The sequence below is a fragment of the Thunnus maccoyii genome, chromosome 3, assembly GCF_910596095.1.
Source record: "Thunnus maccoyii chromosome 3, fThuMac1.1, whole genome shotgun sequence".
In the NCBI taxonomy this organism is placed as follows: Eukaryota; Metazoa; Chordata; class Actinopteri; order Scombriformes; family Scombridae; genus Thunnus; species Thunnus maccoyii.
In genome coordinates, this window is record NC_056535.1 from 10,631,911 (window position 1) to 10,649,645 (window position 17,735).

Genomic DNA, 17,735 nt, shown 5'->3' on the forward strand with positions numbered 1-17,735 from the left:
CTCTGAAAAGTGGGTGAGCTATGACCTCCAGTCGGTGGTCGTCAGAGGGCAAACAACCACCAGTATTCAGTGGTACTCGGAAAATAATTGATTTTTCCTCATTTTCAAAGACCTTTCTTCATTAAAGACGTTTTTTATATCAGGCTGAAAGTGTGTGTAGAAGAGTTTTGGTGGTTTTACAATGCACTGCAGTCACATTTGCAGCTTTCATTATGGTTCTGGGTAATAAAGGAATAAAGGAATTAATTAAATTTGGACTCATGCTTCAAGGAAGTACTGTAAAACAGTGTACAGACCTATGGGGTGGGGGATTGTAGTCTAGATCAGGATAGATAGATAGATAGATAGATAGATAGATAGATAGATAGATAGATAGATAGATAGATAGATAGATAGATAGATAGACTGCCAGATTGACTGTGCCAGAGGCTGTTTGCTGTTTCAGAACCATGGACAGTTCCTTAAGTGCTACTACTGTAGACTCCATGTGAGACTCCTCTTTACTATTCTGGTAGGCTTTCTCCTGAATATTAAAAATGTTTTGAAATATTTTGCCTATATAGTCCTCACACAGTTCAGTCTTACAGTACAACACTCCATACTGTCAGTGCTTCCACTGCAGTGTTGTGTAATGTAAAATATAGATTATACACACTGGAGGATAGATAATCCACACATATGAAAATGACTTAAAGCTTGCAATTACGCAGCTTGGAGTTTCCACCAACGAAGAACCCTCAAAATGTTGAGGGCTTCCTCGTGCTGTGCGTAGCACCACGCACAAAGGAGGCGCGATGGTGTATGCGCCCAGCCCTGGTTAGGTTAGTGTGTTGGCTACAGGGACTCCCTCCTCTCCCACACCGCGCTCGGACTGAGAGATTCACAGAGACAGCCAGGTCAGACGACCGGGCCAGCAAGGCTGCAACATGCGCTCGCCACTGCATGCTGCGTTACAGTCCCTCAGCGCGCCTGGCACGTCGCTCGGCTCAGTTTTAACGCGCTCTCTTCTCTCTTTCCGTCTGTTTTGCACTCCAAATCAGGCTGGCAGCCCAGCGAGTCAATGGGGACAATACGGTGAGTTGCTGATGAGTGCGCCCGTCCCCGCGCACGGAGTAATGGACTGCAGTTTTACTTGAAGAGGCACATGGAGAACCCAGCCAAGTATCTCTCATCGGTGCAGGGGATTGACTCTGCGCCGGCACCCCTCGGGGAGATTATGTGGAACAGCACCGAAACAGAGGTAACAAGCGACGGGGGGAAGGATATGGTCGTGCGTACATTGACGGGCTGTCTGCTGTCCCTGCTCATCCTATGGACCCTGCTCGGGAACATCCTGGTCTGTTCCGCGGTGCTGCGCTTTCGGCACCTGCGGACCAAAGTCACCAACATTTTCATCGTCTCCCTGGCTTTGTCGGATTTATTCGTGGCCGTTCTGGTGATGCCGTGGAAAGCTGTGGCAGAAGTGGCGGGATATTGGCCGTTTGGCACTTTCTGTAACGTCTGGGTCGCTTTTGACATTATGTGCTCCACCGCATCCATCCTCAATCTCTGCATTATCAGCGTGGATAGATACTGGGCCATCTCGAGCCCTTTCCGCTACGAGAGGAAAATGACCCAGCGAGTTGCCTTTGTTATGATTAGCATCACTTGGACGTTGTCTGTACTTATTTCATTCATACCGGTCCAGCTAAACTGGCACAAAGCCGGCGGTGACGACATGACTGGGACGCACAACTCTTCCACGAGTCGGCAGATGGAGGAGAACTGCGACTCCAGCCTGAGCAGAGAATACGCTATATCGTCATCTTTGATAAGTTTCTATATTCCCGTGGCAATTATGATTGTGACTTACACCAGAATTTATCGGATTGCACAAATACAAATTAGAAGAATAGCCTCCTTGGAGAGAGCGGCAGAACACGCGCAAAGTTGCAGGACCAACAGAATAGAGTGCCAACACCACAACACCTTGAAAACGTCGATTAAACGGGAAACCAAAGTGTTCAAAACTCTTTCGGTGATTATGGGTGTTTTTGTGTGTTGCTGGTTACCTTTCTTCATCCTAAACTGCATGGTCCCGTTCTGCGACAGACCTGCTACAGACCGAGACGCGGGTCTGCCGTGCGTCAGCGAGACCACTTTCGATGTATTCGTGTGGTTCGGCTGGACCAACTCCTCCCTGAACCCCGTCATTTACGCATTCAACGCCGAGTTCAGGAAGGCCTTCGCGAGTTTATTGGGCTGTCGCTATTTCTGCTCCAACACACCAGTGGAAACTGTTAACATCAGCAACGAGCTGGTCTCATACAACCAAGACACCCTGATCCACAAGGAAATCGCAAACGCCTATGTCAACATGATCCCCAACGTGGTTGAATGTATTGAACATGAAGAGGCTTTTGACAGGATTTCACAGTTTTCTCATAACAATGAAAACGCCACCGACTCGGTTTGTGACCTGGAGGACTGCGAGGCAGATATCAGTCTTGACAGGATGTCACCATTCACACCCAATGGATTACATTGACTCCAACTTGTGTCTCCCCGTGCGTAATTGGATGTATTGATAATAATCCTCCTTCATTCCAAAAGCTCTTCTCCACAGGGAGCCCACAGGTCAGGGTCTACTGAGCTCCTGAGCAGCGCCCCTTGCAGCTGATGAGGGATCATAGTGACTTGCTCATGGACACTTCAGCAGGGCACATGTCTCTGTAGCCACCAGGCCTCCCTACCGCCGCTTTGCGTCATATATGAGATGTGATGTTGTTGTCCTGTTCTGAAAAAAAGTGATGTGTAGGTGTTTATTTACATGACAAGTGAAGTCTGTGTTCATTTGTTCAAAGGTTCAGTGTAGTTGAAGCTGTTGTTTACTCGGAGGCTTTACTCAGAGTGTCTGTGTCTCATGTCCATCCACTTGGAGGGAAAAATGTTTGTAAAGACTCACTGAGGATTCATGAAGGAAACATTTTTTTTGCTGCTTAAGAACCTCATGTGTATCCAGTGCTCGCCTTTCCACTGAGTATGAAAACTGAGGGCAGCCTTACAGACAGTGCAACCAAGATAGCTCTACTCAAATGTAGTGATTTCAGCGCCTTATAGCTCATTCAAAGAAGAGTTTTGAGACATGAAAGGAATGTGTCGTATGGAGTTCAAGTTACATGATGCCAAAACGCAGTATTAAAGTGTTTGCCCACTGCACCCACCCCAGTGACTCCTCCTGCACACCTGCTCTAGAACACATGGACTCTTATGCAGTTTGATCCAAGCTCAGATGGCTGGAGGCTTTGATGGAGATAAACATAATGTAAAGGCATAAAATCTAATGCTAAATATTTAAAAGTGAGACCATATATAATGGCATCACTAATCCAAATGAAATCATTTCAACTAGAATCAGTGGAGTCATTTTAACAGTCAAAACATGTACTCTTTTCTGTGATCTGTCATTTCTCATTGAGGCCAAGACTACTAAAACCTTTCTGCTTTAACAATCACATCAACTCTTACTGAACAAACACAAGAAAAGAAAGAATCACATTCAATTATTAGCTTGAATAGACTTTCCTAAATGACCAAAGATTTCAAAGTGTGAATCAATAACTCAGATACAGTAAGGCTACAGTATTTTGTCAGCTAGAGAAATGTTGCTATAGAAAGCCCACACATGAGGCCACTGGGCCAACATCACTGGATGTCATACATCACCTCTCCTGCACCTCTCTATCTCTGTACTGTACAGATGACTTGATCTGAATGTATACTACTGTCCTTTAAACAGTGAAGTGTGTCATCATTTGTCTAATAAAATGCTGTCATGCTGAGAGGATCAGAGTGCTCTGGTATCTTCCTGAAGGTGACATTTTGTAGGTTCCCTAATGAAAGTTTGCAGGTTGGAGAAATTTCCACTTTAGCATAACTTTCATCTTTACTCTTACTCAGCAGTGATCTTACTCTCATACATATCCACCTCTCCCTGTTTCTTTTAAAGACGATTTTTTTTTCATTTCGCCTTCTTTGGGCAGTTTCACAGTGGGGAGTGATGAGAAATATTGACAGAAAGAGAGAGCCAGGGATGACATGAAACAAAGGTGCCCAGGGGACAAAAACATTATGATTACGTGGTGTGCATCTTATAGACTGCTGCTCCTCCAGGACACTTCCTTAGTCTGAACTGTCTCACAGGTTCAGACAGCTGATATATTTCCTCTGGCAGAGGCAGAGAGACTTGAATCCTGCTGATAAGACTGACAGAGCTGTGTGTGTAAAGCAACAAAAAAAGAGCAAACATTGAAGCAAAGCACACCCAGAAGAAGCACCTCTGTTCTTCATGGCATCATCTATTCTTGGCGAGGACTCACACTTGACTTCTTTTTTTCATTTTCTTTAGCTGAGTTCATTTAGGTTGAACAAATAGCAGTACTTCATATAGACCCCCCCCCCCCCCCCCCCCCCCCCCCCCCCCCGTAAACCACACTTTGTTGATCTGCCAACAGCATCTGTCAGTTCTCTATTTCTGCCAGCAAAAAAAAAAACAAAAAAAAAAACAGTGTGCAAATCCCTTCACTGCTCTTATCTTATACGGGTTTTGGCACACATCAGTTTACAGGCAGAATGTGCCACTTTTTAAATGTAAATTATCAAATAAATAGATAAATAAATACATTAATCTCAAGCTTATATATTGTGAGATAAGTGCAGGACTGACAATACTCATCCTGCCTGAGAGCAAAAAGATTAATATTGTAGCTGTATGTAATAAAAGATAAAGTCTGTGCCAATTATTAGGGAATTTAGTACTAATAAGACTGTAACTTTGGAACATAGCCACTTAAGATAAACTTTTACAGTTTACAGTTTGCACAGAAGGAAGACTGCAGATTTTTTCCCCCATCACTTATATCGAAAGTGCACTATGAAGGGATTTTTTAATATCCAGTATGAACAGGAGAAATGATTACAGCAAGCAAAATCTGTTTCAATGTTCTTTTGGGTATCTGACTGTTGTTTAAAGACAAACTTGAAAAATTCCTTTAACATCAGGTTAGATAATGTTAAACCTGTGTTGAAAAAATGCTGAAAATGTGTACAAAACCGTATTGCATAACTCAGGAAATGCAATTTAGTGTGGGAAATGTAATCTAGACGAAGACGTGAATGATCCACATCTCGAACATCACCCTTCTCTATTAAAATGTCTCACTCAACACATTTTTCAGAAGTTGTTATTTTCCCCTCATCAGGGGCAAAATTTGCACAGCAGCCGGGGGAAGTAGATTAAATGACATCAAGGCGAACGCCTGTTATCTGACACCCGGAGGGAGCGGTTCAGTGTTGTTCACCTCCAACCTCCACCTTGTTGCTGATCCCCATGAGATGAAAGATGGGAAGGGGCGGGAGGAGATTGAACCGTGGATCAAGTTGTGTCTGTCAGACCTGAAACGTAGGTGATACAGTACCTCAGCAACAACTTGTCTGGCTGTGATTAAACTCAAAATCACAGACAATTGTGATCACACCTGGGAGAGGGATGCACTTTGGAACTGTATTTTTTAAAAGTTCACCTTATGTGAAGGGTATAATAGAAGTTCATTATTTCAAATTTCAAAAGGACATGACTTCTGTGTGCAGTTGCTACTAATTAATGCTAACTGAAACTGGAATGATGTCTTCTTGTCCGTGATTGGCCCTAAATATTTTCAAGCTGTTTTAAATGTTCTACATTAAAAATATAATTGCACATGGAAGTAAATTTTCAGATTTTTTTTCTGTGAACAATAGGAACCATTAAATGAGTAGAAAGAGGAAAAGAGCACCATTCCCAGGGGTTGAGATGTTTACTTGTTCTCTGTGTTGTGTCCTTGTAGTGTGGAACAGATATGAAAGGTTGTCTGACCTCAATATTCAAGAGGAGGGCTAGAAAGGAAGTGGAGGCAGGCTTAGGGGGGTTACACCATCCGTCAGGACACATTCATCAAAATCACTCTTTCCTCCTGCACACACGTTCATGTACACACGCACATGCAACACACACATCCACATTTAAAACACAGAAATGCACTACTGTTACAAGAGATTTGCTTTGAATCTCCCCTCACTGTCTCTTTTCTCTGTCATACAATGCACACACGCACATACACGTATGCACACACACACACACACACACACACACACACACACACACAGAGTTTTTCTTATTTCTTTCTCTCTATTATTTCTTTTCTCTATTTCCTCTCAATTCTCAGCTCGTCTGCTGATGAGTGAGTGAAACCCCTAATTACAACAAATCAGGCCGGACCTTTTTTATCAGGTATTCCATGATTGATCTGGGAATAACTTTGGTTATTAACGTCCCACCATCCTCTGCCCCTTCCCTTGCCTCACAACTACACTTCCACGCAGAAATCTTTACACAGTGACTTTCAGCTCTGCCTAAGTTTAAATGATCGAAAGAAACTGTCTCACTGAGGCCCGCTCTTTTGACCTGCACCGTCAAAGGAGACTTCATTCTGATTACTAAGCCACATCAGTATGAGATCAATTCACCTTTGAAGATCAGAAGTTTTGCTCTTTGAAACTCCCTCTTTCACTTCTCTCTGCCAACCCATCTGCTTCCTATCTCTGACACAGTCCGTGGTTTTGAGTTACTGTCATTGAGCTTGAATGGAGAGAAAGAGTGGTGTCTATTTCCCCAAGAGCCACTTGTCCACTCTGTATGTTAGCCCTGTGGCATGCACAAACTCTGAAAGCAGCAGAGAAAGCCTTCTGTTCTGTTCCTCTAATATAGGATTCTCAAATATCTAAAGACAATGTCCAGTACATTTGTTTGCTACAGCCCCTTTCTCCTCTCCCTTCATGCCCTGCACTTAAATTACACTCTGCCAGCCATATTTAAGGTGGTATGACTCCCTCTTCCCCCTGTTTCCATCTGTCTCTGTCTGCAGTTCCCTCTCTGATCCAGCTGAGGCAGGACAACGCGACTGATTTATCTTTATTCTCTGAGGGGTTTCCAGTCTGAGAAAGAGTTTGAATTTATTGATGAACAGGACTCAAAGGTCCACCTAATGAACTTTTACTTCCTGAGTGTAAAAGTGAAGATTTAGATCTGGTTTAGGTTGATTTTATTCTTAAAAAACTGCAGGATTTGTTCTGATGATTTTGATTGATTCCCTATTGATTATAAAACTGATCAAAGTTGCTTTGGTTGGTTCCTCCGCTCGCTGTGCATGTGTGTGTGTGTGTGTGTGTGTGTGTGTGTGTGCGCGCGCATGTATGTGTGTTCATACTGCAGCAGCATCTTCACTGCGCTGCCTGCTCAGCAATGAGACAACCCAACAGACGTGTAATGTGAATTCATGTATTCAGTTATCAGTGCCCTTTTTTTTCGCTTGAGCACCTGTCCCCAAAATGTCTGTGCGTGGGTCTGGCTCAAGCTATTTAAAGACCCCTGAAGACACTGCAATGTTTTTGTACAGGTGTCAGGTTTGACTCTTCATCATACTAAAAGTGCAGCAGTATCCAGTAAGTATGACCTCAATTTCAATTATTGATCAAGTTAAATGTCTGTTAAAATGTAATTCTTCATTTTATAGAGTTCCCTCTCAGAGGAAAAGACAGATGCTCTTTGCAGGTATTAAACAGCATAATAAAAAGGAGAGTGAACTGTTGTGGGAGGAAAATATTGACGTTAGCTGAATAATTTTGGCAGAAGCAGAGGTCGGCTTATTACTAGCACCAGTGGGATTAGACTTTCACTCTTTTGCCATTGAAAATATCCGCACATAGCAGATATCAAGCAGACATCTGCAGAGGAGAGATAAATGTTTCCCTTGAAGCAGCAGCAGCAGAATTAATATTTACAGCAGACTTCATCCATGAGGATCACATGCTAAATAACTTCTGCCAATCTGGTCATGGGACCATCAGAAATGAGCAATGACACAGCTAAAAATTGCATGATGTCAATGGCAAAAAACAGAGATAAAAGCCAAATGGAATTAGAACTGAGATATTTCTGTTCTATTATCTGCATTTGTACATATTGTAAGGCTATCATCTTAGCCTAATGCTAAACTATGCTATTGATTCGCAGCTCCTCTGTTGTCTCACTTGAGTGACAAGCTATCTTTGCTGTGTGGCAGTTGTATTTAAAAAATTTACAAACAGCCCTTACTTTTATTCATATTTTTCCATCTATGCTGTCACATCCAACTGGCTAGTTTTCTCCATTTTGCATTAGCAAAGAGAGCAACAACAGCCTAGCCTAGCTTGATTAAATGGGTCAGACGCCGTATTTTTTTCCCCACCCAACCTTAACCAACCAATGCAAAGACCTAGCCTACTCTGCCTCTGATTGGCTAGTACTTGTTGCCTTCGTTGGTTAGGTTTAGGCATGAGGAGTGCGATGGTTAGGGTTAGGGTAAGAATATCACTGTCAGAGCCATTCAGAGACAGAGTAGGGACGGGTCTTCAGAGGTTCAGATGGACAATGCATCTTAAGAACATTTGATTTTAACAAATCATAACAGATCAAATATTCATTAATTTTCCTATGTTTGAACAGTAGTTTGTTCTAGCACTTAGCGCTATAGGACCAGAATGATGTGATGTGAGTGATGACATGTTAGCATCAGATTTTTTAATCTATAAAACTGGTCCACATTAGAATTATAATGAAACTAATCTGAGCAGATCATCAAATCTTCTGTCTTCAGGTTGCTTCTTCATGCACAGATTCTCCAAATGCTTATAAAAGATTGCTAAAATATTTACATGTCGTCTGCTGCAGCAATATAGAATAGATCTTGCAAAAGAAAACACCTGCTTGAAATGGATGTGGCCGAAACTAGATCAAAAAGTCCAATCACTTTGTTAACGAAATTTAAAAGACTATTCATAAACTGCAGCCAAGTATATAATCACTCTGGAAATTGCCATATTGCTCTCTAAGTCAATTTACTTCAAACACTCAGCAAACAAGCTCTTAGTTTGATGTCTTCAAAGCAGCTGGAACAGAATCTCAGTCCTCTGCTCATAAATCACCATGTCTATCATCACAGGGGAAATCAGACCAGTGAGAGACAATAACTCACACAGGTCTGCTCTGGAATACTAGCTTTTATGATAATGAATAATTGTGCTTCATGGCAGTAACTGCTGTCACATTTGTCATTGTCTCATTTCAGTTACGCACTGTCATGTTTGTGTGCTGTTAACCTGAAGGGGATGACCTGTCTGACAGGAAGCATTTTCAAATCACATCATGTTATAGGAGAGACATTGAACTGATAAATAACCAGTTATGTCTATATATAATGAAACAAGATCTAATAAAACTAACTTCATAATTAGCAATCAGTCTGCGCTGACAGACAGTGGCCCTCACTTTTCGGCCCCTAAGCCCGACAAAAATATGCACGAACCCGTCAAATGAACTATAATTTCCTGCAGGGCAGCAATCCATTGTCACTGAGGAATGCTGAGGATGCTGACCGAACAAAAGATCCCCAGATGACTGATTTACGGTAACGTGTTAAAGCTGGTGACCTACAGCTCTTTTCAGACCTGGTGTGTGATTGCCCTCTTCAAGAGCTTTCATTGGTCAGCATATAGAATAGAATAGAATAGAAATTCATGTGGCAGGAACACACTGCATTGATCAAAGAGAAGGCAATTATGACTTCTATATCTCAAGTAATTAAGTAATTAACCTTATTTCCTGCTGAGCATTTTAGAAGTATAACTTCGCATCTTCTAATCACAAGAAAATGATCTCACAAATATAAAATCTGCATCTCATATTTACAAAAGCTCTATCTTGTAATTATGAGAGGAGGATCTGTCAGTTTTCAGTGTAATCTGATCAGATCTGCAGATCACAATGTGAATTTGACCTGAATCCCCATGATTAAAATTCCTGCATAATGTGGATGCTGAGATAATAATTTAATCTTTTTTTAACTTAACGGTTCATGCAACCTTTATCAATCACCTTCTGCATGTGAGTGATGTAGTTTCTTGCTGTTAAATTGTTAAATAATACTCAAGGATGTTTTTTCCTCAAAACTTTGATTGTTGCATATCATGAATATTTAAGGTCTGTGTGAAGCAAAAATAAATGTGTTCTGAGTTTTTCACACCACAGAAAAATGTTTTATAAACCACCCAGCCAAATTTGACTGATTAAAAAAATCACCAAGTATATAAAATTAGGTTTCAAAATCATGGAAAAACAAGCAGTATTCTGAGATCTTAAATGCTGGGGGCGTGTCTGCTGAAGGCACTTAACAACCTCTGAGCCTCTGAATTTAACAATGCTCATGCTGAACTCCCTTAAAAAATATACAATCTAAAATAGGCCTTGTAGGGGTAAGACAAGCAACATGGATGATATTTCAAAAATAAAGTAACGCTAGGAGCCACTGTTTAATTCAGCACATATTTTGTAGGTAAATGTAGACTTATTTCAGTAAAAAAGTAACTTAAATGACTAGTTAACAAGCGATCCGTCACCAATCACTGTTATGTTAAATTGTCTTTTTTTTCAATGAAGTTCGGTGTCAACGTCACTCTCAGTGCTGGCGAGGGGCTGGATGTAGCAGCTGCAGGAATACGTCTGTAGTGACGACGAAGGCACCGGAGTAGCATCCGCAGTGCAGCCCAAGGCAACGAGGGTGACACTGGACAGAGTCCAGGCAGACACACAAGCTTATGTTAACAAGGCTTGGTGCACGGACAGTGCCATAATAGAGAGGCACTGCTCTGCTAACCTAGAATATCTCATAGTTAACTTTAGACTTTTCTATCTTCCCAGAGAGTTTACATCTAATGTTTTGACTGCAGTATACTTTGGGATCCTAATGCTAAGCTTGCAATGAAAGAATCATATGTTGTCATTAGTTAACAATTGACTACACGCTACGGGTGTGCCCGAATACAAATACGTTATTCGGCAAAGCACAAATAGTGGGTTTTTACGAATATTTATTTCATACAAATATTTAAAACAGGTCTCAACAAGGGAAGTCACATCCACCTGCTACATGACACACATTTCCTGATTTGGACATCACTCCTGGAGTTGTTGGTGTTCGCTAGAGATAAAGCAGAGCTACTGACAGGCAAAGTGCTCTCAAGGGACTCTCCATAACCTGTTGTTCCCCTTCTCTTTTACACAAAGTTAGGTCATAAAAAATAGACAATAAATGAAAAGTGCAAAGCAATAATCGCCTTTGAAGTTCTTCTCAATACGTTACAATTTGTGCTGTCTCTGTGTTATGGGTGTATAAATACCTACAGGTCTGTCTGCAATAAGACAATGAGTAAAGTTTTAGCTCAGTAGTCAACACAGTCATCTATGATATGGAAGACTTCAGTTCGAGACCCGGTGTGGGGACCTCCTTCATAAGGTAGTTTATTCATGAACACTTATTGTAGCACTTTAATTTTCCAAAATTAAAAGCGACATGAAAACAAAAACAGGATTTTAAGCCTCTTTCCACTTTTATTCAAATACAAATACAAATAATTTTTCTGCCTAAACAAATACAGATACAAATACAATACTGGGCCCTCTGCACATCCCTACTACACACCCAGTTGATGCTAAGACACTCTAGTTCTTACACAGTGTTAGGAGGGGGAGTAGTCATGCTAGTCATCCCTCTACATCATTGAGCCACCATTTCACATGTTTTCAGCAATTATTTTCTAACATCTAACATCAACCAAGAAATAAAAGGAAATGACAGTGGAATTATGCTATAATCACTGGTTTCTTCTTTTATATTTATATTTCTTTTTCTCTCATACTTCGCATATGTACCGGGTTCTTTATCTGCAAATGGTGCTGAATGCAGTCACATCACCTGAGTTTGATATCAGTAATTTTCCACCATACCTCCATGTACCCACATATCAAGTCAAGCTGTTCACATTAAGAGAACATTGGTTATTGTCCTGTATTATCGCTCTTGACAGAAACAGGTTGGCCATGGCACTATTAACACTGTCGGATGTACTTATGCATCACAGGACATTAGCTGTTTATTCAGTACAACAAGCTGCGATTGAGTTGTCAGGCTTTCAACTCTGCTTTTGTCAAACCGTGTTGATAACTAAGAGGCTCACATATTTTTGCGAGTACACCTCTGAAAGCTTCAGAAACAGAACAATGTCTCTTGGTTCAGTGCAGGACTCTGAGATGAGGTGAGCAGATGCTACTCTTCATTTTGTCTTTATTCTTTGCGTCTACAAGCCTCAGACTCATAAGTGAGCCAGCAGTTTGTGTGCCGGACCTCAGCTGTACAGCTGCTCCAGAACAATCACAGAGAATCAAAACAACATAAACACGTCTATGCTCATCCTCCAGGGATGTATATGAGAGGTTACAGGAACAGTCATCCTTTCAAAAACCTCTGTTCTCCAAACTCCATTCGGGCACTGATTGTTTAGATTGTCGCTCTAATCAAAAGGCTGATTACCCTGAAGCTTATGCTGTCTGCGTGCGTGCAATTATAATCTGGGATATTTTCCTGCTAGTTGCTAATTGCTACAAGGTCCCACAAGACCACTGTTGGTGATGTCATTGTTGTATCGGGTCTGAATGTGCTGCGAACAGAGGTCGACAGTCATTGTATCTTATGTCCACTGGTCCCCATAGTGATCAAGTAATTAGTATCAAAGTTTGACTCAGTGAAAAAAATCACATATACAATATTTCCTGATGGAATTACATTTCTGTAACTGGCTTCCTCATAACTGAATTGTTCATTGGTATTGAAATATGAGATATAAAATGTAATATCATCCAGCAGCCAAGAAAACAATCAAACTTCTTTAATAATGTGGAACATGTTTTGTAATGAGGAATATAATGGCCTGGGTGATCAATTAATTAATTTTTTATAATCTAGACATATATATATATAACCATACACCATAACACTTATTTCTCTTTCTTTATCTAGAGACAGAATAATTGAAAATGGTCTCTGGAGGTAGAAGATACCCAGAAATATGCAGTTTTCCCACCATATACGCCTACGTCAGAGTCAGAGAAAGCGATAGGCTGTTTTTGAAAGTCCTCACAGCACCTCCAAGAACATGGCCATGACAGCAGGTAAAAAAGTATATTTTATATGAAACAGTGCTGAGTATAAATAATTCATTTGGTCCTGCAGCTAGAGGAGCACATTAAATGTCTGATGGGGAACATTTCTCGAAGAATCCCCTCACAAAATAAGCAGGGGCCTCCTTCTCACATCGTGTCGTCATTTGAAGAAGAAGCAGGGTGGGGGGAGCGGATGTGGAGAGTAGAGGTGGTGTAACTGAATCCATGGTGCTGTGCTGTCTCTCTGAGTGCTGACCTGCAACAACACGGAGAGTCAGCCATGTTTTATCGATGGAAGGTGGGTGGGTAGCCTGCTGCTGGCTTCAGATCAGATATCCAAAGATGCATATCCATATTTGGCGATTATTTTGCTTTGTAATAATAAAATATTCTGAAATGTAAAACCAGGCTCAAATCATTCATTGATTAAATATTTCTATTTTGTGCTACTTTATACTTCTACTTCACTACATTACAAAAGGAAACACTGTAATTTTTATTCCACTATATTTATTTGACAGCTATAGTTACTGGTTATTGATTGATTTTACATAAAAAATGGGACAATCTTATAAAATACATAATGCATGGTTAAAGATTAAACCAGTATTTTCCAACCCCTTACCAATATGCAGTGTCTAACTGGGGTGCCTTCTCATGATGTCTGTGAGTTGCAGTAGTTCCACCAGAGACCAGCCTTCAGACTTCTCAAATGTTTTCATTCAAATAACTGTTTGAGGCCAAAGAGGCAAAAATGAAAGAATATGGTTTTTAAAAAAATGCAACAGAACTTTGTTTTTTCTTCATTCGTAGTCCATTAATCATTTCATAATCCCTCTGGTTTATCTTATAACTGCTTGAAGGGGCTCTGACCCCGGTTGGTACCCACTTGTGAGAGAAAGTTTCAATTCTGGTACTGTATGCAAATGTACTGTGTGAGCTTGATGTTATCTTCACTTTATAACATCCTCCCTGCCCTCTGCAGAGTCAGCTGAGACCCTCCAAGCACTTGTCTTAATAGACCTCACACTTGAGGTTTTAATGAACAGATCAGACCTCTATTTGTCCATTTCAATATCACACTATTAATAATTTCTTCAACACCACTGAACTAAACTTAACTATACATAAAGTGGTTAAAACCTGCTCCAACTCTACTAGTTACAACAGTTAAATGCAGCTTATGCACTGATGCAACAGTATTTAAAAGAATCTAATAATGTAATTTTTAGCAATATATCAGTCACAGGGAACATTTTTCTGCATAAAGAGTACTTTAACTTTTGATACTTTAGGGACATTCCACTAATAATACGTCTGTAGTTTTACTCAAGTAACATTTTATTTGTAATGAAGTATTTTTACACTGTGTTCATCTGTATTCATACTTTTGTTTAAAGCTTTTGAAATCTTGGTCTTGATCTCAAGTATTTCTCTACAACATTAAATAATCATGTTTAAATAAGCAGCAATGAAATTTTGACTTTTTATGAGTATTTATTAAGAGTCAAAAACTCAGCTAATCTGCTTTATCAGGACTGCGTGGGTGTGGTTTGGTTAGATTTGATTGACAGTAGCCTAACAACACAAGCAAATGAGCCACTAATGTTTTTGATTCGATTGTTGTCAAAGTCACACAGAAGTATGTGACATCACTTTTGTCCAATTGAGACCATTTCAAACCAAACAAAGGACAAAAACACAAATACAGCAATATCAAACATGAAAAAAACACTGAAATTGTGTGTTCATACAGGACCCCACCTGTCATAGTAATAAGCCAATTGAGAAAATGGGTTTTCTGTGTCTTCAAGTGAAATATCTTAGTACTTATTCCACCACCAGCGGACAGGGTTGATTATTCAGACCAATCAATTCATGTGTCATCACTATGGAGACAGGTCCCTAAAATGAGTACAAAGAGAGTGAAAAGCCATTTTTGTAAAAATAAGGGTGACATAAGAAAGGAATAAGTCAGAAGCTACAGCAGAAGAAAAAGTAACAAGATATAAGACTTCCCTGAAATTAGATCTGAAAGAACTGTTCCATTGTTTCGATAAATAATGCCTGTGTTTCTAATCTGAGCTACTAAGATTGCATGCTTAGTAGTGCGGAGCATTTCCTTGTGAAATGGGGCTTGATATTACTTTCCCACAGTGCAGTGTTTCCATCAAGCTGTCAAGTGAATTTTATGTAAACTACAGATGTGACAAATAAGGAAATGTAAGGCACATTTCCATTAAGGAGGTGACAGCAAATAATGAAGCTCCCCGAACACCAGAAACACACACACATCAATTTATCAAAGAGATGAGTATCTGAATAATAAGAGGTGGTGTTATTTATTGCCACATAATAACACAGACCTCTATTCAAAGACAAAGAGAAGTGCACTTGGTAATATGCACCGATTAATGGCCAAACCAACATGATGGCACCTAATAAATGAGATTGAGTGCAGGTTTGACATTTATATGAGCTTATGTTTCATGGAGACACATCAGGATGTGATTTGTCAGGCCCATAATGCTGAGTCTGTCATCATGTATCTGACAAATAGATTTCATTGCTGAAATGTATGTAACATAATTTCACAGCAAAAAAAGAGAAAAATCAATTTCCATATGACTTGTGTGAGTTGTCAGTCATGACATTAACACAATTGTTCTATAGCCTGGTTAAGGAGACGGTGGTGAAAAAGACACATGGTGTTTCAGCTGAGACATGAAATACATTCAGTTCAATCCACACCCTTCCATATTGTAGCACTAGGTGTGTGGGAATGATATGTCATTAAAAATCTCAGGACTCCTTCACTCCGGGCCAGTACATCATACCATATGGTTTCAGGAGCTGCGCGGCATCTCCTAGACAGCTTTTAGGTGATGAGGGATTGCAGTCTTTCCATTTTAATTCTTCATTTTGACTGTGAGGAAAGTGGATCTGCTTACAAAGACAAAAGACAAAATGCTGACTGACAAACCTCAATAAAATACATGAAAAAATACAAATGTAGAAAAGAGAATAAACAGATGTTATGAAGATTATAGTAAGAAAAAAATAGGAGAAAAATGCAATTTTTGTTAAACTCATTCAATCTCACTATACGTGAGTATGACAACTGAAACCTCAGCTGTGTGAACCATTGTAAGACTAAGAAAGCTATTCATAAAGATGCTTTTAGGATCTCAAATGCCCAATGGCCATTACCTCGAGCTAATCAAGAGTAAGATGAAGATTTTCAGTTTCAGTTTCTCTAATGGCTTCAAACGTTTCACCGACATTTTCGGGCCTCAAATGTCAACATGTGTACAAGAAAACTAGGTGTCCCTTTTGATTCTACCTTAAAATTGGACAAATAAATAAATGCGTCATGTTTTCTACCTTAGGTTTTACAAGAATAAAACAAATTAACTCATTTAGGGACTTGGAGGTTGTTTCACATGCTTTTTATCTCCGCATATCTCAACTGATCAACTGAAAATGCACCAAGTGCAGCAACAAGGATCTTCAACAATCACTTCTCTCCTCTGTGCTGACCTCTGTTCAAACACAGCATTGATTTTAAGATTCTTTTGTTTTTACAACACTACTGATTTGGCAGCAGTTTATCTTTGATCTCCTCAGCCACTGTTCCACCTCCAAATGCTCTCCAATCACTCCTCTGCACTTCACGTCTTCTCACGTCTTGAGTCTTATCATGATTCCTTACATTCTATTACATTTACATTCATTTTATTTGTCTAATGAGTTTGAGCTTCTCTGACAGCATTTCAGTCAACGTTTGCTGTCTTTAAATGTGTTCTATAAATAAATTGACTTGACATGTGGTCGATTGGTTTTCTCTCCTCATTATTTCCTATCAATTGAACTAACTGTCTAAACTGGATGTCCCATCAACTGACAATTCAATTTGTGGCAGGGCAGTTGAATTATCTGGTCAATGAAAATGCTATTTCCAATCTTCACCTGGGTTTGAGGTTTGTTATTGAACAATTGATCCCTCTTGTCGAAAGGGAATCTTTTCCTACCTTTCTCAAGGGCACATTATGCATTTAGCTGACATCGTCGACTGGAGTGGGCTGCAGGAAGGGTCTTGCTCAAGGACATGAGGGCAGGCTGTTGATGCTGTTTGTGGGGGTTGAACTATTTGTTCAGCAATTTGTGAAACATCAACACGATCTTCTCCTCAGATCTGGTTTTACTCTCATTACAACATTACACAGATTATGGTAAAATAATACTAAAATCAATGTCAACATGCAGGTCTACTATTGATGATGGATGAAATGATGGAGAAAAAATAAATTATGAAATTTAATCAAGTGCCTGATTAGTTTTACCATTTATATTGCATTAGATCATTTTTCCTCCAGATTATGTAATTTTTCACCAACTTGCTGCACATTGTGACAGTGTTTCAATGTCACAATGTACATCTGTATTAAAGGATTATTTCATCATTTTGGGAAACTCTTAATTGCTTTCTTGCCAAGTTTTAAACAAGAGGATCAATACCTCTTATATATCAAAATATGAAACTGAATCCACAATATAGTTAGCTTACATTGCATCCTAACCTGGCATCTTTCCAAAGATAATAAAATCCATTTACTGGCCTCTTGCT

General features: G+C 40.0%; 1 protein-coding gene across 1 annotated transcript; it reads left to right on the forward strand.

Annotated features, from left to right (window-relative positions):
* The first annotated feature begins 1,144 nt into the window (after positions 1-1,144).
* drd5a (dopamine receptor D5a) lies at positions 1,145-2,539 on the forward strand. Its single transcript, XM_042406653.1, has one exon. It carries the CDS (start codon positions 1,145-1,147, stop codon positions 2,525-2,527), a length of 1,383 nt encoding a protein of 460 aa, XP_042262587.1. The 3' UTR covers positions 2,528-2,539.
* The last annotated feature ends 15,196 nt before the right edge of the window (positions 2,540-17,735 follow it).

Excerpts from the sequence above, each read along its gene's own strand:
- drd5a (XM_042406653.1), top strand. The coding sequence starts at position 1,145 with ATGGAGAACCCAGCCAAGTATCTCTCATCGGTGCAGGGGATTGACTCT.